The sequence below is a fragment of the Myripristis murdjan genome, chromosome 14, assembly GCF_902150065.1.
Source record: "Myripristis murdjan chromosome 14, fMyrMur1.1, whole genome shotgun sequence".
Classification (NCBI taxonomy): domain Eukaryota; kingdom Metazoa; phylum Chordata; class Actinopteri; order Holocentriformes; family Holocentridae; genus Myripristis; species Myripristis murdjan.
In genome coordinates this window covers 4,633,236-4,658,062 of record NC_043993.1, presented here as the reverse complement: position 1 = coordinate 4,658,062, position 24,827 = coordinate 4,633,236, and the positions used below count along the sequence as shown (strand labels likewise).

Genomic DNA, 24,827 nt, shown 5'->3' with positions numbered 1-24,827 from the left:
TTTTCATGTCAAGAACCTGACAGCATTAATGAATCTGGGAAGGAGGAGAAGTTAGAGTTTCATTCTCATTCAAAATTTGGGAGGTGAATTTCTCTGTTTTTTATATTTTATTTTATTTTCTAAAATTATTATTATTTTACTTATATTGTTTGTGTTTTGGATGTACAAAGATTCCAGACATCGCCTTGCTCTCTGTCTTCTTTTTGTTTTTCAGTCTATTTCTGTATTTCTTCTATCTTGGTTTTTGTATTTCCTTTCCCTGCTCTCTCCCCGTTCTCCAGTCATTTCACTTCAGTTCACTGAACTTTGTAAAATGTAGGACCGTTCACTACATGTAGGCCAAAGTTTTGGTGGGTATCAGCAACAATAAAATCAATAATGGTAAAAAGTGCACTAAAATCAAAAAGAAACTATTAGAATGATGGTAGTAGGAATACTACTACTACCACTAAATATAATAATGATAATAATAATAATAATAATAATAATAATAATAACTTTATGTAAAATTAAAAGTACAAATGTGCAAATATTAGAGATGAGTGTTATTTAAAAGGTAAATCAGAGTAGAAGAATGTGGAAGTTAATATGCAAATTGCTTTTTCTTTTTCTTTACAAAGACACGCTGAGTGGCTTCACTCTCGACATCAATACTCTCAATTTATTCTGCTCGTGTGGAGATGAAAAATGAGCCGTCTGCTGCTGAATTTGTAGAAACAGTTTGGTGTGATCGCACTGAAAGGGGACAGTTAGTTTAGTTCAGTTCAAGTTAATTTCGTGCACATGGAGAAAAAACACATGACAGAGCAGCAAGAAGTGGAGGAATATCAGTATAAAGTGAAGACAACAAAGTAAAATATGGAGCAGGACGAGACAATAAAACCTCTCCAGAGGCTTGTTAAGTGGCTCCTGGTGGATTACATACAACAGGGAAAACAGACTAACAAGAAAAAGGAAAATAAGTTACATATAATACTACAATACTTAAACAAACCAACAACAACAAAAGGAGACAAAAGTGCGCTCCTTGTTGTGTCGTCCCGTCTCTGTCGCTGGTTGATGGCACTCCTCCATCTCCCGTCTGCCATTTTGCCGCCTCTCCTTCAGGGCCGTGCAGCGTGACATTTAATTTGGCTCATTCTAGGGATTTGGATTGGCTCTTCCAACGGTCCAAATAATTCAATTTCATTTGTTCAGTGATTTGGTTAATAGTAAATTGTGTTTGGTCAGCAGTGCTGCTCTGAGGGTCTGTGACGCCTCATGTTGTAAAGCTCTCTCTCTCTTTCACTCTGCTTCTCCAAAGCAGCTGCAAAGGATCAAGTCAAATAATGTAGCAAGTCACTCACAAATAAGGAACACTACATAACAGCAACATCAGCCTTAGCCACATATAAAAGCAACTCAACAGCTAAGTCAACATTAGGCCTGCATGATACGGCTATGTGGCCAGAATTTCATACCTTGATATTTATGCAAAATATCTCCATAGTGATACAATGTATGACATGACTATGGGTTGAAATTTTAAGTGTAATAACAATGGAAATTAAGCTTTATTTCAAAGAAAAAAAACAGCATAATTACTAATTTCACACTGAAATTGCAGTTAATTCACAAAGTATTTATTTGATCAGAACAGTGTCTTAGGCTGCATTAAAATGAATTTTACAGTCAAACATTTTGCTGCAACCTCTGGTTTGATGCAATGTATCAACAATATTTTAAGTGATTAAAAGTGAAAACTGAGCATTCTTTTTATTGATCAGAACCCACAAATTAGTGTCGTGAGCTAACCTTACCCTAAATTTAAAATCATCCATATAGTTTCCTTTTGTTAATATCACACAGGTTCATATTTAGATAATGAGATGATGACGACATACTGTAATAAAAATGCAGGATGTGGGTGGAGTGAGACAAGATGTGCAACATTTTCCTCAATATTTACTGAGCTCAATTCAAATTGAGCTCAAATAAGCTTTATTGACATGAGTGTTAGGATACAGTGTTGCCAAAGCAGAATGGACCCTAATTCTAGCATGCAGGGTTGATTCACAGTGTGATGTACCGCTGTTATATATTTACCAGTTCTAAACATGTGTGTCCCTCTGCCCCTCCCTCCTCCAGTTTCAGCCAGCAGCTCCAGGCGACGGTGCGCCTCCTCGCCCCAAGGTGTGACATCACCTTCCTCGTCTCAGAGGACGGCAGTGGGAAGGGCGCTGCCATGGTAACGGCTGTGGCGCAGCGGCTGGCCCTCCAGTCTCGACTGCTGGAGGACAGCGACGGGGAGGATGACGAGGAAGAGGAGGAGGAGGACGAGGAGGAGGAGGATTAGGAGTGTGAGCAAGAGGAGGAGGAGGAGGAGGAGTGGAGGGAGGATGTGATGCTCTGAGGCAATGCAGATGGGAGGGGATGTTTAGCCTTTGGACGAGGAGTCATTAAGTCTGTTTTAAAGTCATGTGTGGGTGTTTTCATATAAATTAGTGTCCATTTTGCATTTTGCTCACTTTTAGGCCTGTTTCAGTTTCATTTTGAAAAAGCCAGATCTCAAGAGAAAGCCATACCATCTCCCACAAGGTGTGTCAAAATCATGTGACAGCGTACGAGGGCCATTGTAGAGACTGGGTAATATTCTGAGACAAAAAACCTCAGAATTTCCAAGATTAAAATCTTAGATTTAGAAGAAGAAAAACTCAGATATTCTCTGAGATTAAAGTTTAAGGAAAAAACGCCTTTGCAACAGAAACTGATTTGCTTGTGAGAAGCTACACAATCTCTAAGCTGTTGTTTCTTCGTTGCTGTTTGTTTTTCAAATGCTCAGTTGGGATTATGTGTGTGAATGAAGGAAATGAGAAAAAATTAGTGTTGTTTTCTTCCGAATAGGCCCAAGACATGGCAATGTAGATGCTGATGATAATATTATGATTATGATGATTTCCAATCTCACAAAGTCAAGTCATGTGCTTCCTTGACCAAATAAATAAATAAATAAATAAATGAAATAAAGTAAAAGAAAAACAATTTTTTTTCCAAGTTTTTTTTTTTCATAAATGTGTGAGTTTTTTCCCGGAATATTACCTCCCCTCCCCTCCGTTCCTTAATTTTTTTTCCCCTTACAATGGCCCTAGTATGCTGTTGTAAAATCAGACCAGTGGTATTTGAGAAATTGTTGCTTGAGGCATGGGGACCTTTTGACCTGTTGGTGGCGCTGTGGTGAACATTTTGTGGGTGCTGGAAATCATTGTAAAAAAAAAAAAAAAACACATCACTACCCAAATTTTCATCAAATTTGACCCGGCAATGTCTAAGATCAGAGGCAGCAGAGGCTTGGAAATCATGCAGGACGGACAGATGGAGTCCAGTCCATAGTCCCCTCCCTGATGTTTGATCAAGGGGGCCAATAAGTGACCAACATAAAGAGCAGAGAGAACAGCAGCCAGATGTGCTCATCATCTGATATCGTGACTGTGTGTTGCTTGAGCATGGATCACATGACAAGCCTTCATCAGCACTTTGACAAAGCTGCTGTTTTTCCCCTCTGTCCCCACTACAGTGCCACACCAGCGTTTTCAAAGTGACAGTGTTTTTGAAAAAGCCCTGTTTCTGCAGATGGAAAATGTGACCTTACTGTGGACAGAAAATTAAAACAAAGAGAAAAATATGATTTTTTTCCCCCCAGATTTACCTGTTTTAGTGACACAGCCTCAGCTTCTTTGTCCTTTGATTTGTTGCCTGTCAAACAAACGTGAAAACAGGCTTACATGGCTCCTGCTCCAAATGAGGGTCTGATTGCCAACACTAACAGGATCAGAGGTTTTCATCTTCTAGACCGAGCGGTTTTTAAAGGATTTACAAACCGCTGATCCGATATATTTGATGAGTCACTAGTAGGTGTCCTTGTTCACAGTAAGAAAGTGAAGATTGCACTATGTGATGTTTTGCCAGAGTTGTATTTTTGATAACAATGTCACTTCTGAAATGGGCAAATCATAACACATTGAAAACAGGATACTGTCTGTACTGGGGTTGGCCAATCACCTTCTTTTTGAGGAGGGGGGGCGGGTCCTCAGTACTGCCAGCCAATTAGAGCACATGCTCCTTTAGGTTACTCAAAGTGCCCCAAAAAATGGACTGTAGCTATTTGGTTGAAAAAATAATGTATTAAATATGAAATTGTTGCCCCCTCACACACCCGCCCCTATAAATCCATACTCTTTTGTAATTGTAAGGTGCTTTGGATAAAAGCTTCCACCAAATACCATTTTATATTATTTTTTTTCCCAGATTATACAGTAATCCTATAAAACTCATCATGTTATGTGCATTAATTTTCCAGGTTTCCCAGCTCCACTGCCCTGTTTTGCCTCAGGAAGTGCTGATGTATCATCAGCTGTAAGACAGTGACACTCACAGCAACTTTTTGGGCAGCTAAACTCACACAGACAACATTGCCTGAGGAGTTATTCCAATATTGTCGCTGTCTTGTTGCCTGGAAACATCTGAATACATTAGTGTTGTGGTTTGTTACCTGTTGCTAGGCCCATTTACCTTAGCCAAAAAGATCCGTCTGGTGTATCACCATCCTCAGATAAGATGAGTCAGACAGAGAGCGGAGGAGTAGGAGGAGGAGGAGGAGGAGGAGGAGGAGGAAGGGGGGGTTGGTAGGTGGGTGGGTGGGTGCTGGTGGGGGGGGAGTGGGAGTAGGAAGAGGCGGAGCGGGAGCTGATGTGATAATGAACCATGAAAGGCATACTGGAAAGACTTTTTACTACTTGAATTCATCAAGACAATCCTAAATGTTGAGAAAAATGTTTTATTATTTCCTCTACAGTGAGGTTGTGCATTATGTGCCAAAAACATCACTCACTCTGTTTCTGTTTTGAATGCAAAACAGTCCTGGGAAGTGACAGGAGTAAAGCTGTGTCGTATCACTGCTCCCACTGGTGAAACAAGGTCCAGTGAATACTGCCACTATATAGGCAGGATCCTGCTGAAAACTCATATTATCTATTATGATGTGTTTTGTTTGTTTGTGATTAGCTTGTTTGTTTGCTTGTTTTACATTTGTTGACCGTTGACATTGTCCTCTCAAGTGCTCTGGCGTTTTCATGGCTTAAGAGATGGAATCCGGGTGCCACCGCTCATCAGTCTGATATATACAGGAGAAGAGGAAACATGATGTTGTGGCCTTTAACTATACATCCAGATATTTGTCTTGATCGTGTTCTGCATTTCTTTATTATTTGAGGTGATACTGATGTTTTAAAGTGGCGGTGAAGACAGGAAAAACATCCTCATACTTTGCTTAGCGGTTTGAAATTATTTGTTCTTTGCAATGCTTTGCATCAGCAACAGGCTAATACTTTTAATTATTTGCAACCAATTAGTACTTAGCTCTAAGTATTACCACAATGTAATACTTAGTATTAGCTAAGTATTAACTAACAGTAAGTATTAGCATGTGCTAATACTTAGTGTTAGCAACAAGCTAATATGTAGCCAATACTAAATATTACCACAAGCTACTTAGCTGTAAGTATTACCAAAAGCTAATACTTAACTAATACTAAGTAGTAGCAACAAGCTAATACTTAGCTAATACTAAGTATTAGCTTGAATACTCAGCATTACAACATTTTATGGCTGTGTGAAGCAGTGAAAACACAATAACTGCAATCTGTTTGTTCACAAAAAGATATTATTTTTACATATATTATTAGAAGAAAACTGAGTCCATATTAAGTCTGACATATCTAAATGAGGACACTTGAGAGGCCTATCCCATTGCCGTAACACATTACGGCAATGGGATTTCCTGCTGAAACCTTGTATCTCAAAGTCTGACTGTTTTTTTGGGCGGGGACTTTCATGAGTAACGCCGGGCGAATGTTAACCAGAGGTTACAGATGTTTACGAGTGTCACACCGTCATGTTGGAAGAAAGATTGTTCTGTTATCACTTCTTCCACCGTACAAATTAATCGTTTCCATGTGGTTCCATGGTGCTCAAATTCTAAGATCAAGGAACAGAAAGATTATGACATTTTCCTGATGTTGTCTCTCCTCCAACATGGCGGTGCAATCTTCATAACCCTGGAAAGACCTCCACAAATCCTGCATGACAGGCCTCTGATGATGTGTGAAGTGTTTTGTAATTTACATTTTTTTTTTTTTTTTTTTTTGCTGCTATGTGTTGGTTGCTTGAAATATGGTGATTTACTGATTCAACCTTTTTCTGCTTTTGCACTCATGGGAAGCATGCCAGCTTAATGACTAAAATATAAATGTTTTGTTACCCAGGGAACAAATATGCTTGTGAAAATATAGTGTATGTCACACATACTGCACATGAATGTTTGGCTATGGAAAATGAAACTTGCTTTACACAGTTCCTTAATTAAAAGCTGACATTTCCCAGAGACAAGGTGTTTGACGGTATTCCTAGTCACGTGGTCTGTTTAAAGCTGCAGCTTTTTCAGCGTGTCTGACCTCAGAATATGTCGGGTCCCACTTGAAATGTTGCTCACCACAGTGTAAAATGACACTGCAGCGTAATCCCAGCCTTTATTAAGAAGTGACTCACTGATTTGACAAGGCAGGCTGTAGATGCAGCCTGCAGCAGAGCTTTTCATGGCGACTTTCTGCTGCAGCCTGGTGGCATGTTGGTATGCAAGTCCAGAGTGACGCAGACTCGAGTCAAACCTGTTGTAATTTAACACTGGAGTCGAGGCTGCGTTCAGAGGGAATATATTAACATGAGAGTGAGCTGATGAGTCAGCGGCCTCAGCCTGATAAATCACCATGGTAACAGTCACCTGTTCACTGGCTGCAAACTTAATGAGACAACAACATTTGACTTTCTCGGTTGTGTACAGTCTTTGGTGTTGGCCTTTTCTCAAATTTTGTCCCTGCAGGCCACTGTACACTCTTTCTCTCTCTGGCTGTGAGCCAGTGGCTCTGCATCAAGCAACATGCTCTCTTCTACACTGGAAATAAAATGCCCAACTTAACAAGTTATTTATATTCAATCTTGCAATCTTGTTTTTCTTCAAAAAATAAAGATAAAAACTGCCAATCATGCATTTTCACTTGTTTAAAGAAGTTGTACAAGTATGAACATGCTGAAACCCACAGGGAAAATGACACTTGCTTCAGGAAAATTCTGAATAACAAGTTGATTAGCATTGGAAACAAGTGAGATTATCTCATCCCACTTGCAGATTCTTCACCTTGTTTGAAGAAAAAAACAACAAGATTTTAACTCTTAATATGGGACAAAATGACTTGTTGAGATGGAGGTTTGTTTTGTTTTTTTGCACAGAATTTGAATTTCAATGCATTTCATCATCGATTATGAATCTGATCCATTGTAAGTGGGTGAGCAAACTTCAACACACAATCTCGTGAACTTCTGCACATGAAACAGCACATGGAGCTTGTAGCTAAAGATATTTCTGTGATTGTTAATATTTTGTTATTATTATCATTATCATTATTATTATTATCATTACATTAATTATTTTGGCTGCATGCAAAGTGTAACGTGTGAGAGCTCAGCAGAGGATGACAGCTGAGCCAAAAATAATCATTTCAGACAGTGACACTGACAGTGCACTGATGAATTATGGGCCACTGTCCCACGATTCCAGTATTTAACTGAAAAAATTAACAATGAAAGTCAAAACTCTAATATTATAATTTTAAGAGTTACAGGAGAGGTGATTATTACGCTAATTGGCCTTTGGCGACATTAAATTTGCATCAGTGTGTGCTGGATCTGGCCAGTCTTGCAGCATTCCCCTGTTTCTCTGAAACTTGGCAGTGAAGACGTGGCCTCTTTCTGGACTCTGGCAGCTGCTGAGTGGCCAAAGGCAAAAAGACTTCCAAGTGTGTGTGTGTGTGTGTGTGTGTGTGTGTGTGTGTGTGTGTGTGTGTGATCTACTTTTCCCCCAGGATTTCCCTGTAAATAACAACAGATATGTTCTTAATCTAATGGCTTGGCTATACAAGGGTTAAATCTGTATTGTAGGTTAAAGGAATACTCCAGTTTTTGCGGCAAAATACTCTTTTTATGATTTATTCAGACTGTTGAAAACCATTTCCGCCTCTTTATGTCCAGTGGTTCAGTTCCTGTGGGTAGCATTTCCTGTAAGTTTAGCATAAAGACTTGAAGTCTATTGGATTCGTTAGCCTGGCTCTGTTCAAGTAAAAGATAAATCTTACAGCAACTCTGAAGCTGTCTTCTTTACACAGCGTAACATGTGGATTTGAAAGATATGTCATGGGACTTTAAAAATCGAGTGGCCTCAGTAGAAGGTAATTAGTTGGTCCTGAAATGACTCTCTCTTTTTTCTAAATCCAAGATGTGTATTTCAAATCTATATGACACACTGTGTAAATAAGACAGCTTCAGATTTGCTAGAAGGTTTCATTTTTTCATTTTAATGGAGCAAGGCTAACAACTCCCAAAGACTTCAAGTCTTGATGCTAAGCTAACACAAAATGCTACCCATAGGAACTGAACCACTGGACATCCAGAGGTGGAAATGGTATCGAACATCTTGTCTCAGTCTGGGGAAGTCAGAAATAAAGGGCATTTTGCCTGAAACGTTGGAGTATATCATTCAGTATTCACAAAGTGAGGCTGCAGCAGAGAAGATCATGGCCCTTAGTCAAAACCTTACAGATTCACTCTGTTTAGAGAATTAACTTTAAGGTGGTGTCAGGCCTCGACACACAGGAAGTGACAAATCAAAAGCAAGTGAAATAAGATCTGGAATGTGTTCAACTTCAGATTGATGATTTATAACAGTGTAAAGATGTCTGAGGTTGGATGTTTCCTTTAATTATAAATGCTGTTGACTTATGGCAAGACAGTGACTTCCTGGTATACCTGCCCTCTTGTTGAAATTTCCCCCTTCTAGGTAAGTATAGGTGGGGTAAGGGGAAATATTTATTTACCTGCCTAAAATCCTTCTTAATAACAGCTGACAAACACTCCTTTATTTGCTGAGAGTCCTCCTTAATGGACCTCCTTTTGATTTTATTCAGTTCAACTAGATTGGATCTGTAAAACAGTGTGGATGTGTTTCAGAAGAGCACATAACTGGTCTAATTAGAAAAAAAAAAATCCCCCCTTATTTTCACAACTCCAAATCCTGCTGAGTCTTTGTTGAGGCCTGCCAGTACATGAATTTCATGTTGGAGAAGTTCAGCATTGTATATGGGGAGGAAACACGTGTTTTCTCCCCCCATTGGAGGCAACTGGTAACAGCAGGTTATGTGATCACCAGGTTACATGAGCCTGTGTGTCATGATCAGCCTGCAAAATTACCCAACCAAGCTGTTACTGTGGCCTGAGCTAACCTGAGAGGCCGCACTGTCATTTGACGTCAAAGCCTCATGCTGTTAGAACTCGTTTTTAGCAACTATGCAGCCTTGTTAAAGGCCCCTGTCCAACAGGGATCTGTAATGCTCTGGTTTAAGGGTGTGCTCCTCTTTGAATTTCCAATTCTATCATTGTAAATTTACCATTACTTCCCTACTCTCTCGCATTTTTCAGTTATTCCACATTTTTTAGTCTATAATATTCCCCTTAATTAACTTTCCTAGCACTCCTATGCTATAATTATCCTGTTAGTTAATTAGTGAATTTAGCCATGTCATTTTTGTCAGAATGTAATATCTGTACTAAAACCATAACATCCCTATAGCATTTGCACATTCCTCATGATTTTGCTTGTAATATTATTATGGTATCCTTCGAAAAACTACAATATCATTTCTCTAAATCTTTTTCATTTGATTTAGAGGTGTACAAGCCTATGTATACATACTATACTATACAAATTAAAGCTTGGTGTTGGGTATATTGACAGAGTTTGGCCTAGTAGTTTCTGTTAACACATATTTATACTGCTTATACATATTAAAAGCCTGCAACAATATTCCTATAGGATCTTTTTTTTGTCATTATATTTGTATTATATTAGCATCCCTCAAAGACTGATTTTAGCATTGCTATAGGAAACACAGTCCATCTAGACTACCATGGCCTGTTTTAATATTTAATATTGACTTTATGTGTATACAGTCATTAAAGACATGTATCTATGTTTGTATGTATGTATTTCCTGATACGAGGTTTTCTGTTGCCATTACCTGCTATTGTGTGTTTCTGAGGTATTTTAAGCCCACGGTGTGCAGACTACACCTTCTGCTATAGGGAGCCCAAGCCTGTTTCTCAACATTCAGATATAAGAGCAGCTATTCAGATATAATGGAGATAGGAGAGGATCAGAGAGCAGAGAGCAGCCATGACACACCAGACATCTGCAGGATCTGCTGTCATGTCAAACTTTGCATCAGCAGCGCCACAGTGCTGATATTGGGCCCTGCTGCTCTCACCACACTGCCAGGCTGGCTGGCTGGGGCGCAGCGCCGCCGACCACTGGAGACCATCGCCATGCGAGTTCGCCCTGCGCATGCGCACTGTCCGCAGCTCTGGGATCAGCTCAACTATTTTGATTTCTCAATGTTAAAAAAAAAAAAAAAAAAAAAAAAAAAAAAATTAATAAAAGCATTTCCTTTGTGTGCCACCGGCTTCTTGAAAATATCTGCTATAATATCCTGAGCTCCAGCTATAGTTGTTTTTTTATTATGTTTGAGAGAATATGTAGTAATTTTAAAAAAGAAAGAAAAAGAAAGAAAGAAATCTTTTTTTTTTTTTTTTTTTTTTTAATTATTAGCATTAAGTTGTACTCTGTGGCAAAGTTTGGCCACACCTAGATCCTGTCCCATTTCCACTAAAATAGGAGGCTTTTTTTCCTCGACTGGTGCGTTTGTTTGTGTGTCGGAGAGTCCCGGCGGTGAAACCGGAGAGGGGCCTCAGAGAGGGAATGCAGGACTGCAATGGAGCACAATGCAATACAGGTAAAGCCGATATTATTTCCAAATAAATGTGGATTTATGTGACTTAGCCCTTCGCCTCTCTGACCTGTTGATGGGGGAAATAAATCGCTCGCGTATCGCCGTGAATTGAATCGGCCTGGGCTTTTATTTCATTCAGTTTGGACCATGTCGTATTGATTGTTTTCCCATATCAACCAAGCCCTGAGAGTTGCTCTGACTGCAATTACAACTTTATTCAACCAGGCTCAACTTTTCCAGAGGTGGAGAATATACCGCTGATATTTGTACATTTTGGGCAGAAAAACACGGCGGTGGCACGGCGCGATCGCCTCGATTTATTTCCTCGACACTGGACTTAAATTCCACTTTAATATTTCTGATATTTTCGCCATGTTAATGATTAATTTCTTTGTGTGTCGTGTCGACAGTCTCAGCTTCTCCTCTTGGCTACCAACCCCCACCCACATGAACACATTAAATAAAATTTATATTCTGGGCCATTTGCTGGCGTAAAATATCAGGAAACTTTTATTCAGCCTTTTTAGCCAAACCGACAGCGTGTGGCTGCGACGCCGGATTTTTATTTTTACACACTCGAACAAAAAAAAAAAATTTTTTTTACACCGATGTGATATTAAAGATTGAAATATTTTCGACAGGACTAGGTGGAGCAGTAGTAGTATTATGAAGCATATTGATATTATTATCAAATCCCCCGACATTTTGTCTCCGGCATAATTGCCACAGCTTAAGGAGGAATGTTAATATTGCGGTGTGCGGGGGGAAACGTGTAGTTTTTGTACTTGAAATAACGAGCATTAGTGCTGACTGATTCACACACACACAAAAAGCCAGGAAACATTCAGAGGACACACAGGGCAATGTGGCTTCAGTCGAAATCTGTTCAGCACAACTGATTATTTTCACAGAAATCTTTCACATGTGGCACAGGAAATGTAGCCTATTTTTAAAATATTATTCCAGTTGTGGTTATGTTTTTTTTTTTTTTTTTTTTTTTTTTTTTTGTAACACAGGAGAATAAATTCCTGCAGCCTTGAGGAAGAGGGGGGTTTAGTGGTGAACTTGTCTGTTTTTCAATAACAGGATATATCCAAGGTCAATACCTTAGGCTATGTTTTATTTCTATTTTTCAAGAGGCATTTCATTATTTATTTATTATTTTATTGTTGTTATTAATTCGTCATTTTTCCTCCCCTCTCCCCTTCCATGCTGAAACTGTAAAATCTCACTGCATTTTCCAGAAATATCACGAGAACTGACGTAGGCAGGGTGCAGATTAGGGTTTCCATCTTAAACTCTGTATTCACATTTAGACAGAGGCTGCCTCAGTTCTGCCTCATATTATATTATGTGGCTTTTCTTTTTTTCTTTTTTTTCTTCTCTTTTTTTTCCTCCCCTGCCTGCTGAGCTCTGCCTCGTTTCCACCACTAGGCTGGACCAGAGCTTCAGCTGTCCCTCCCCCAAGCAGGAAAAAAAAAAAACAAAAAAACACCCTACTATTCTATAATATTCCTATAGTATTCCAATAGGGCCTAATATTATAGACAGCATGTCTATAGGGCACACAGTAGTGACCTTATCTTACATTTCTGGTATATCCAGTTTCCTATATATCACTATAAGAGCTGTATAGTATTACTAGATTATTGCCATAGGGACTTAACCTGTCCGTGATATTTAATAGTTGCCTGCCTTATACAATGTCAGAGAAATATCTTACTTTATGGTCTCTTATCTACTCTTGTACTCTGATGATCCTGTAGTTTACTTATAGGGACATCCTGTGTGTCTGTGGTAATTAATAGTGACCTTATTTTACTTTATGGCATGTTTTAGCTCCTGTGTTTGGAGTAATAGTAGATACAGTATTTCCTTTGCTATCATTATAATACTTATAATAGAGTGTCTGTGCTGCTCCTTATATTACTTAGTAATATGTTTTATCTGAAATATTCTCATAAAGTTACTAGAATTTTATGAACTTTGGTGTGTGTTTGTTAACCAAGAGTGAGTCTGAGTTGAGAGTATTTGTTTCACTTCCTGTTGGATCATCATACTACTCTAAGAGGCTTATGCTATCTGTAGTACTTCTCATATTACATTATGATATGTTAAAATATTCTTGCAATGTCTATAATTATTTGAGACTAAGTGTGCCTATGGTAACAGATAGTGAGTTTGAATGTACACACTATTTTTTCATTTAATAATGCAACTATAGGGGCCTGTGGTACTTAATAATGACTTGTATTACTTCATGTAATGTTTTATCTCCTAAGTACCACTTAAAATATTCTTATTTCTATAATATGACTGTATGAATTTTAATGCATCTGCAGTAACCAGTGGTGAGCTTCTAGTGACTTTTGTAGTACTTTGGTTTCACTTCCTGTAGTGTCATAATAGTCTCACTGGAGGTTATAGTCATAGTATTCAGCAGGGACTATATAGTGACTTTATTGTGTTGTTTTTTTCTGCAGTATTCCTCTGTGACACTGCACACTGTTTATAGTTTTGCTGTGATATTTTTTGCTGTGTGCTTCTAAAATTGATTGTAGCAGTGCTGTGGCTGGCCTGCAGAGCTTTGGTGGGGGAGGGGGTGCGTGGGGGTGGTGACTGATGGGTGGGGTGGGGGTTGGGGGGTGTGGTTGATGGCTGGGTGGGGGCAGGGATGAAACAGAGGAGTGAGAATTTGACATGAGGGGGGCAGCAGGAGAGGTGGTGGTGGTGGTGCGTTCAGGGACGCCTGCTCTGCTGGACACACAGCAGCTACAGGGATGGGTTAGGAACAAATGGTTAGTTTATAACAAAGAAAAAACTAACTTGGGTGCAGGGAGGAATTTTTTAGAAGAATTTCTGTGAATATACGCGTTTCTTTTATTTTGCAAATCACAATCTATCGTGACTAACTGGATTCAGCTGTATAGCCAACCACACCCAGAGTCTATACAGCAGGCCTGTTATTTCATGTGGATAATAAGCATGTGTCCTCTTTGCCCTCTGCCCACTTAGAATTTACATTATTTTAATTGAGTTTATTTGCACATTTAAGAACAAAAAAGGAACACCACCCAGGCAGGATAATGCTCAAAACGAGGAGCAGGCATTGGTTTACAGAAGTGTAAGTCACACTGGCCTGCATGCAAACTCGTGGTATCCATGAGTAATGTTTGTAGCTAAGCAGATTAATATAGAGCCTGGTTTCTTAAGCTGTGGCTCAGGACCCAAAATGGCAAGGAGAAACGCTGTGTTTTTCATGAGCCTGGCGTCCGCACACAGATATTTAGATTATCATTTGGGTCGCAGACTTAAAGATTATACAAAGTGCAGGAGAATGTGTTTTCTGTTCAGTGCTCAGAAAAAAAAGTATTTAAATCCTTTTACTTAAATAAAAGTGGTTAATACCATCATTAAAAGTTAAAGTCCAGCGTTCAAAATGTTATTTAAGTTAAAGCACAGCACAGGCAACAGGGAAATGGAGTTGAGTATGCAAAGTAAGAAGAATGGCTGCTTTCAGAGAGTTAAATAATTGATACAGTAACCTGTAAGAAGTGCTTTAATGTTACGGCTCTGACTGCTCCATATCACCTTGGCTAGTTTACACTCTTAACAATGCAGCACATCTGATGTTTGGCATGGAAAAGCTTCTTCTGCAAAGGAACTCCGGCTGTCAGGTAAATGTAGTGCAGGAAAAAGTGCAAGACTTCCCTCTGAAATGTTAGTTGTCTTTGCACAATTTAGAATACATCAAAATAATGAACAATGAATGGACAACAATGATCAATACTACACAGTAAACAATATGACTAGATAAAAGTGATGTCAAACTAAGAGTAACAGAAATATAAAACAACTACAGTAATAATATCAAAATAAAAGCACAAAAAATGAGAGAGCGTTATGTGTGACTGTGATGAATGCCTGTGTAATGTCTGTGCGTTAGTGAGCGGGATATCATTTCACACACCTGTATTGACTGCAATAATGATAATAATGACGCATAAGTAAAAAAAGAAACGTGGAAAACAGCAGTTACAGACCAGCAATTAGATGGTCGTTTTAACATTTTTTTTGTAACATTTTAGAGGTGCAGATTTTTGCCAGATTGGAAAAGCAGTTCTACAACTTAGTACCAACTATATCTTATAGAATATTGACCTCTGCAAGTGAGAAATTTGGAAGGATGAAGATCAGAAGATTGACAAATTGTAGAACAGTAAAAGTAGAAAGTCTGACTAAATGGAAATACTCAAGAACTTGAGAATTTCCGTAGAATTTTTCTTAGGTACTTGAGTAAGTGCACTTGGTAACCTTCCGCCTGTATTTTCTGTTAAAACCAAACCATAAGACTGTATTTGATCCCAGCGGACTGAAATACCAACAGAGCTGAGATCTAATCACATCACATCGTCACAAACAGCATCCATAATCCAAAAAGCGCTGGACTGGAGCCAAACCGCCTTCATTTCTGATTGATGACATTTTCACAAGACGCTGCAGTGACTTTTGAATGTGCTCATACAAAACAACTAGCTAGTTATTCACGCAGCAGTAGCAGCAGCAGCAGCAGCAGCAGCAGAATTGGCTTTCAAATATTTGAACTGCTTGAGGTGTGCTTGGTTTATCATTCCACCCGTGTAAACAGCCCCGGTAGCGCGCATAAACGCCTTGAGAGATAAGACGAACCGAGCGCTCCTCAGGATTTCTCTCCAGCGTTCATTAGGTTGAGACAGTAGCTTTGTCTCAGTGTGCGTAAACACAAAGGCAGTCACACACAAACCAGGCTGCAGATTAAATAAAGCCACAGTATTGTGCTGAGCAGGATATGAGGAGCATTTTCTGTTTTTTTTTTTTTTTTTTTTTTTTTTTTCTGTTTTTTTTTGTGTGTGTGTGTGTGTGTGTGTGTGTAAAATGAGAGATCCACCATTTTAAAGGAAAAAGGGAGAACCTACTCAAACACAAAAGATTTTGGCTATATTCTTACCTGCATTCTAGAGAATGAAATCACCTCTGTTTTTTCAATGATTGATTTGAATTTTTTTTTTAATTTCTTTTTTTTTTTTTAACCTTTGGTATTGCATGAAACATGAAACATGAGTGAGTGAAATTGGGAGAATAATAATAGCTTTATTTGAGATGTGCCTCATTTGATTCCAGAGGCACTTCCTGACTGGATGAGATTGGTTCTCCCTGTTCCCTTGCTGAAGGTCTTCTTAGTTCAGTGAACACTCATTAAAACACTATGTGAAACCTTCATGAGGCTGAAATTTGTCAAGGATAACACAGAAAATCAGACATTTTTTTCAAATACACAAGGAAGAAACACAGCACTCGTTTCATGAAGACAAATCCATGAACATACACAAGTTACAACTTGGTCGCCTGTTGTTTTCTTTCAACATATGAAAAGCAACAAATATTGGCCTTGATAGAAAACTAAAAACAGTGAAGTCATGTCAGGCATCTGTCTCTTTTAAACCCCATGAAGAAGAAGTAGCAGCAGTGTAATCTCCCGTTGACTTGGTTAATCTGGTAGTTCAGGTGACATTACCATAGCAACCAGTTGCTCTGGTGGTTTAGGGTTGAAAGTTTACAGTAGTTTTGTGTCAGGGCCATGCAGTTACATCTGATAGCTGGAAGTGCTTTAAGTTATCTGCCTCTAGGTGCTTGGTCTTCATATCCTTGTGTATAAAAATCAATATGAAAGCACCAATTACGATATTATGACAGTATCGATATCGAGGTATTTGCTCAAAGACATCGTGGTATTTGATTCTGTCCATGTTGCCCAGCCCTCATGGCTGTTTAATTCCTCAGTTGTGAACCAAAAATGAGATTTTTCCATTTTTGTCAGTCTTTATTATATAACAGGATGAATAATACTTATTTACCAGTTTAGAAATCCCCACATTTCAACAGGCTTAAATCATTTGGCAGAGCAATAAAAAAAAAGGGAGAAATTTGATTATCATTTTTTCCTTGCCAGTTTCCCTTTGAGCAGCTGCTGTTTTTTGCTTTTGTAGGTCAGAGTGTGTACTGTAGGTGTTGACTGTCCCATTTAAAAAGCACCATTTCTTACTGTTGTCGTGTATCAGCAGTCATTCTGAAAAGTTAGAACGTTAGTTACCCTTCAGCTGCACTGCAGCATGACAGCAGCTTTTGTTCAAAATCAGATATTCATCTTTTTTTTTTTTTTTTTTTTTTCAAAAAAAGGAAGTAAAGGTCTCCCCCCCCCCCCACAAATGATGCAGGCAGCCTCTGGGCCAATCAGGAACAAGGTCACACAGCAGAATCAGACCAGTGCTGCAGCTGTTATGGCCCTGCAAAGTTGGACATTTTTACTTTTTAATTTTAGCATCTCCATCAGGCCAGTCATCCTGTGCAAGGATGCATCAGTCCTCCAAATTTTGTCAAAATAAGACCACTTGTCTCTGAGATATTGTCAGTAATAAGAACAAAAACTTTATTTACATACTGTTGCACATTTTTAAACAAAGCGCTTCAGAGTTGAGGAACAGTAAAGGAAAAATAAGGTAACACCAGTAGAGGTGGGCTGAAATTAAATAATTTCACTAAGTTTGTACTTAAAATCACAACTGCAGTTATCTGGACTATGAACTGGTTGCTTTAAAACAGCAACACAGCCAACGCCATGTGTTAACATATGAAGTACACAACACAAGTTTTCTTTTTTCCCTTTGTTTACAACTATGTCCTTTTCTAATTTTCTGCAGTTATGTTACTGCTACATGTGTCGTATCTTGCTATAATCAGTTTACCTAACATTGTTTTTAATTTTTATCCCTTATTTTGTACAAAAGCCCTTCTAGCGACGGGAGTTGCAGATTATCATCCACTCTGCAAACACGATGATGCTTGCATTACATAGCTGTTTTCAGTTTGGCTGTATACATTGTATCAGCCCCTATCAAATAAACCAGAAATGAATAAATAATTTAGCATTATGGATGATTTAGCATCAGGGTCTTGACACGACTGCACCTTGTGCCTCATGACAGATCAGAGAAAACGACAAAAAAGTTACATTTTTAAAAGAGCAGAGCCATATGTGAACAAATCCATGTTCCTTGTACATAGCAGAGCAACACAACAGCTGAGATGACGAGGTTTGACTGTTGATGTTAGACACTATGCTGCAAGAAAGGAGACTCATCAAAAATGTGTTGAGCAAAAAGTTATGATACTTTGTCAGATGTATTTCTGTTTATAGTAAAAACATCCCATCCTTAAACACAAGCAGCATCACAAGATACACAGAAAACATAAGAAAACAAGTAAATGATAATAGAAACGCCATTTGAGGAAAAACAAAGTTTTAAAAGTGTTTTTGAAAGATTTTAACTTGGCCAGTCTGACCTGAGCTCACCTGAGATATCACATCAGTCCCAGACAATTCAAAACACCCTCATATCAGATCACTAGGTGCAAAATAAAAGCCTGAGATGGCGTCTTGGTGTGTCCTCCATATTGTGCAGCTGTACCAGAGGAGCACATTAAATGGCAGCAGCAGATCTGAACTGTGCTCTCTCCGCTGACAGGGCTAATTTGTGTCATGTGAATGTGTGTGTTCCTGTGAATATTTTATTATTAACATCCAGTTTCCCTGGAATTTGGGTTCCAGCTAAAGTGTGAATTTCAAGGACATGGGTTACCATCAATTTTTCAGGGATTTTGTTTTGTCAGGCTATTTTTTTTTCTGGTTATTGTTACATTGTTGAGCAGTAACTGCAGCTGAGAAAATAACTTCATTGTTTACTTCTTTTTCCCACCAAAAGCATTGTTGGTACCGAGGTGGTTGATATATTGTTTAATACAATTCATGGGTATAGTCTTTGCAGATATTAAATTAAAAAAAGGTCACGGCTGTGGTGTTAAAAGTATAAAGAACCAGTTTTTTTCCCTTTGTATAGAGCACTGTTGTGCTCTCTGTTGGGCTGCATTGCATTACATGTTCACTGTTTTCATGTGCCAGTTTAACTTTGACGTCTGCGTGTCAGCGACAACAAAGCAGGAAGCTGTATGCTTTACTTGCAAAGTTAGTAATTACCCATTCATTCATTTGCTTTGATGGTCACAAACTAAAAACAAAAGCTACTTGGAAGAGATTATCAGGTTTAGAAATAAAATCGAAGGGTCTCATTCCAACGTCAATATGCATGTAATGATGGAATTTATGGATTTGGACAAAATGTGAATTTCATTACTCGATCCTTCAATAACAAATATTATTTCCATTCTCAAATGCCAATACTGGGCAGGCAACAGTCTGCAAATATCTAATAAAAGTTATTTTATTTTCATGATGACTCTCACTCTTTTCCCAGTTTTTGAATGCATATTGCTGCACCGAAGTTTTAGTTTGTTAACAGGAGGTTGGTATCACTTCTTGGAAATGTAAGGGCTGTATTGTAACTGAGTGTTATCGCTTGGCGCAGATATGCCTTTGCCATGCTAGATATTCTCAGGAGTTAATTTTTAACATTTTTTTTTCCTCTAAGTTGCTTAATGTATTACACTATCCTGGCCTCAGCACTGCACATCTGAAAATAGTGCATCTAAACAAGGCGGTGTAGCTTCACAGGGTGTGTTAACGCCGGCAGGCTGTCACTAAATGTATTCAGCAGGTTAAGTCAGAGTCTGTGTGAATTTATGGGTTGATGATTCATCAGCCCAGGAGAATTTACTGAAGAGAGTGTAGACTCCATACAACACAGAGACTCTCAAGTTGGATTTATTATTTTCATCATTATTATTATTATTATTATTATTATTATTATTATACCAGTTTATGAGGGTTAACACTTTGGTCTGTCCTGCTGTTTTGTTTCAAAATGGCATATTTGTATGGTGTGTATTATTAGTGGGGAACAATGGACACCACTAGACAAAAGCAGTCACGCTTAGTTGCTGTCAGACACTCACTGGCAGTTATTATAGTTTTGTATTTTTCATTCGTTTTTATTTTTATTTTGTTTTTAATTTCAAATCAGTTTAGTTTCAGTTAGTTTCCAGAGTGTTTGCTCATTTCAGTTTAGTTTTATTGTTTAAAAATGTTTAGTTTTAGTTGAGTTTGTATTAGTTTTCTTATTATAGGGGGGGTGTTTGTCAGAATGGGTCTTCTAATCCAAAGCCAACACTTTGACTCGCAGTCATGTCGACGTCCCAGTCTCAACAAACATCAGCACCAACACAAACTCATGCTGCTGTGGTGATGAATTTGACCAAACAGAAAAACTAAACACGCTTTCTGTGTAGTTTTATTTTTATATTAATGAGTTTTGGCAGTACACAATGTTGTTTCAGTTTGTTTTCATTTTTTTCAGTGTTTTTATTTTATCCTAGTTAACTAAAATGTTTTCTCACACCTACTTTTAGTTTTTAGTTTAGTTGAAGTAAACTGTAATAACCTTGCTCATTGATTAAAATGAGGAATGCTTAAAGACACCGCTGTGGTTATCCACTGTGCCAGTACATGAACTGCTCCCCAACTCCCTTCTGCTGAGACCAGACAAACTGTTCAAACATGAGGAGCAGTCATGAAGGTGGAGACACAAGTGCTATTTCTAAGATCAGTTGCTTTCTAATGTGTGAGCACATGAATAGTGATGTGCGAGCAGTGAGCAGTGTGTTTTTGTGGACTTGTTGATCAGTATCAGATCACACGCTCAGTCAGAGTCACACTCCTCTGAGCACAGCACACGGATCATTGTATCACGGAGCTACTCACGGAGACTGCTGCAAAGCTGGACTTTTTCTTTGAAAAACACTTCTCAGAGGTAGAACTAATGTCATTGCTAAGAAAAACAACCTTTTTTTTTTTTTTCTTGAACCGCGTGATGCTAGCGGCTCAGCGGCTAGCTAACTAGCAGCAGCTCACTAGACGTGCCTAGCTACAGGCTAGTGTGGCTACTTTGAACTTGGACAGCTAGCTTAATTGAGTTTATGCTGGGTAATTAGCACACTTGAACAACCAAAAACACTTCTTTTTCACCTTCAAGTCCATGATGCTAAAAGCTTAGCAGCTAGCTAACAAGCAGCAGCTAGCTCAATAGCTTACCTGGATAACTACAGGCTAGTATGGCTACTTTCAGCTTGGCTAACTAACCTTGATAACCTAGTATGGCTAACATTAGACTGTAGCTTTTCAGATAGCAGCAGAGTGCTAACCTTCATATTAGCTTCCTTCTGTCTTACCCCTTGTCATTTTTGCTGATCTTCAGGCTAACGGTACAGACACATTAGTCCAGTAATTTTAGGCCAGATATTTAAACAGTGAATTAAAAGGTTACTATATATACAGTAACCTTTTAATTCACTGTTTAAATGTCTCTTCTGGCATTTATTCCTTATATTCCAATTAGCGCATATCAAATCAGATAATGTGTGATATGCACGTGTAAACAGAATAATTCAAAGAACTTGTAATTGACTTTTTTTCTTGTCTTTGTGTGTGTAATCAACTTGTGAATTTTTATAGTGATATCTGAAAGTCAAATTTTGAACCCCTTTCCCCTGTGTGGTAAAAACAGTGTTTTTTGGTAATATATGGTCATATAGAGGTGATTTTCAAAACTTTCCACCAATGGGATTTCTTGGGACTTTTTTTCCCCTCACTCAGGACAAACTGAGGATACAAAATCAGTTGAGTTTGCTTCTCTTGCAATTTGTCCTAGGTTTTTTCATAAAATGACTGGACTACATTTGCACTAAACTTATACAGGAATTCGTTGCAGCCCCCATATACATGAGCTGAAACAGATTCTGGGCTGGACTTTTACCTTCAATAACATTTCTCTGAGGTCATGAAACTGGTTGCGTTCATGTTGGTGAAGTGGCAGACGTGAACAATGAAAACACTTTTTTATTGACCTTGACCTTGACCTACTATGGCTACTTTGAACTTTGAGCGTCAGCTAGGCTAACTAACCTTGACAACTTTGTATGGCTAACATTAGTGTTTCAGTCAGCAGCAGGACGCCGGCATACATGCTAACTTTCTTCTGTCTTCCCTCATCTTCTTTAATGAGCTTCAGGCAGTACAGTATAGTCACGTATACAGGAATTTGCTGCAAACGTTTTTCTAAAGGTGTACATGTACTCCTATATGGGGAAAAAATGTGAGCAAACACGAAATTTAGGAGCACAGTGAAAAATATTTGAGTAACACATCAGAGTGAAAATGAGTAGTTTGAAACAACCATATCTAGAATAATTTGGGGTTGCTCTGTCAGCGGCAGGGTTGCCAGATCTGTGAGACAAAAGCAGCCAAACAGCAACTCAAAACCAGCCCAAAACCCGCCCAACCTGGTATAAAAAGGGCCCAAAAATCAGCCCAATACCAGAACTCAAAATATGCCCATAAAAATCCATATATGTTGCTTTTAAAGTCCAACAGCATTGCTATAATTGCAAAATGCACTATAACATCTATAAAATAACACCATAAACATTAAAGGCAATTTCCCGAAACAGTTACCTATTTCATTTACAGTATATCAGAACTTAAAATATAATATGGGATACCTGACTTCAGCTGACAGGCACTGGGCGCGAGTGGTGCTGATGATGTGATTGGACATGTGCTGAGTGGCCTCACACAGCATTGGCATATTATTTGTCTATGGAGCATGTGACATATGTGGATAGTTTATATACTGATCTGGCCCGGAGTCAGTTTGACAGGATTTGGGTATAAACATTGGTCATTCAAAATATGAATCTTTATTCATGTCTGCTCAAGCCCAACCCGCGGACAAAATTTGTTACCCGCCGCAACACTTAAAAAGTAGCCCAATTTGGCGGAAAAAACGCGGACTTGGCAACCCTGGTCAGCGGGCTGGTGGGCAGTCAAAGTGGTTGTACTGCAAGCCTGAGGAAACTTTACCACTGTACATTTTGCTGGCCTTCATTCTCTTGTAACCTGCACAAAGTCACTTGATTTCTTTCAAAAGCATCAGTCAGTTTGCAAGACGTGACTCAAAAATGAGTAAGAACCCAGTAAATAGTTACAGAAAATGGCCTGAAAACGGAAGAAAGACAGAAACACAATACACAACCCAACTTACATAAAAATCCTCTCAACAAAGAACAAGAAATAAAGGGAATTTTGTTCAGAGGGTTAAAGTGAACCTTCAAAATAAAAGCCTGCCCACAGGCTCCTGGGATTCAGAGGGTTAATAATCGCAGTTGTTTTGTGTTCGGCTGATACAGCAATGCTGGCAACAAAAGATTATGGTGGATTGTGTTCGTATTTATTTCCAGTTTGCACAAATATATTTCTAGGGGCAAATGCGAGTGGAATACTGTGGAGCCATGCGTACGCAAAGATCAGGGTTCATGTTTGTCGAACTCTGACTTGTGAATGTGCACCTACAGGCAATAGAGAGTTCTTTTTTCCCCTCCTAACCCACTACCTGTACAACACAACAGTCCCACAAATACACAGGAATAGATTGAATTTGTTTTATAGCTGCTGTTGAACATGCTACTATTGTTGTAGCCCACAGCACACTCAACAGATGTGATGTCACATCCTCAACTGGTGTGATGTGTGTAGAAAATTATCGGACTGAATTCAGATGTGACCACACCATAATGTTACCTGGACAGCTGTGGTTCTTTGGCTCCCTCCACCTGAGATTTAACTCCACCAGTGAGATGATTTCTGCTGCAGAAATGCTTGTATAGCTGACGCGTCGGTGCTAGTGCCGCCATGCTGATCCACTGCACTGCACAGGGAGCATAACAAAGCCACGTTCATGTATCCTCTCTGTCCTCCTGTCCTGTCAGTGGTTGGGTGCTCCCTCCTGCCTGCGAGGCGGCTATGCCTTCTACAAGTCGGTGAGCAGCACGGCGCAGCCCGGCGGCCCCGTGCAGGTCTGGAAGCTGGGAGAGTTTTACTACATCCGCTGTGGACCCCAGGAGCCTGCGTGCATCGCTGAGGTGAGATATCTGCTGCTGCAGGGATGGGTGCAGGGCTATCGAAATGTGGTCATTGCAGTGGATGAATGGGAAAGGTAATGCACACATGACATTACTTTTCAATAGTAACTTGTAGAAAACATGCCAGAAAGAAAAGCAAAATCTTATTACATTGTCTTATACGACACAGCATGTCTATCCTCTAAAACATAGATGGATAAATAGATAAATAGGTTGATGTACCTTAGTGTTCCCAAATTGGGAATTTCTTGTGTTCCAGTAGCAGGTTGTCTAGATGCTGCATAACAACAGTAGTACACTACATAAAATATACCTGCCATGTGCACATTGTGTCTCCTATTGTTCCACTGTAAAGATTGCATTTCAGTACGATATGAAATCCTCCCTATACAAAATGCTGCTTCTCAAACATGTGCCGCCGAGGCCCATGAATTTGCAGGTTTCCAGCAAACCAAAACACTACGGCAGCTCATTTCACTAATTAGCGCCTGCCTCTGTCTGCTGTAGTGTTTAGTTGCAGAGAAAACGTGCATACCTCTGGGTTACAGCAGCATGTGGTAGAGAGCCACCGGCTGGAAATGAATACTGAGACATTTTGAAACCTAGTTGGATTATGTTCACCAGACGCCTCGTCACACTGCAGGAGAAGAGTTTCAACATACCTTCAAACCACCGTGTCATTCACATTCCCCAAAACAGGGCTGTCCTTAGCATTCTTAGCATTGGTCCTTGGAACTAAGAGTTGCTTGCTAGCTGCGTGCTAACAAGAATTAGATGAAAAACAGCCAGTTGAAATTCAGAAAGTAGGCCTAGGTGTTCCTGTTTCACAGCTGAGTTAAGGCATTTTCATTTCTTTTGTTCATTCCTTTTTGTTTCTTTTTGTTTAAGACACAATGCCCATATGTGTGTGTGTGTGTGTGTGTGTGTGTGTGT

At 39.1% G+C, this 24,827-nt stretch overlaps 2 protein-coding genes across 3 annotated transcripts in view; both read left to right on the top strand.

The window, feature by feature from the left end:
* LOC115371373 (glucokinase-like) overlaps positions 1–3,260 on the top strand; it is a 49,447-nt gene extending 46,187 nt beyond the window's left edge. Inside the window, exon 11 of the mRNA XM_030068714.1 lies at positions 2,128–3,260. Coding sequence (XP_029924574.1) covers positions 2,128–2,335 — 208 coding nt within the window. The 3' untranslated portion in view covers positions 2,336–3,260. The remainder of the gene's footprint in view (positions 1–2,127) is intronic.
* A 7,589-nt stretch (positions 3,261–10,849) lies between these two features.
* Positions 10,850–24,827, top strand: part of LOC115371841 (AT-rich interactive domain-containing protein 5B) — a 36,871-nt gene continuing 22,893 nt past the window's right edge. For both annotated transcript variants that reach the window (XM_030069405.1, XM_030069403.1), the window contains exons 1-2: positions 10,850–10,931; positions 23,742–23,894. In XM_030069405.1, coding sequence (XP_029925265.1) covers positions 10,911–10,931; positions 23,742–23,894 — 174 coding nt within the window. In that variant the 5' untranslated portion in view covers positions 10,850–10,910. The remainder of the gene's footprint in view (positions 10,932–23,741; positions 23,895–24,827) is intronic.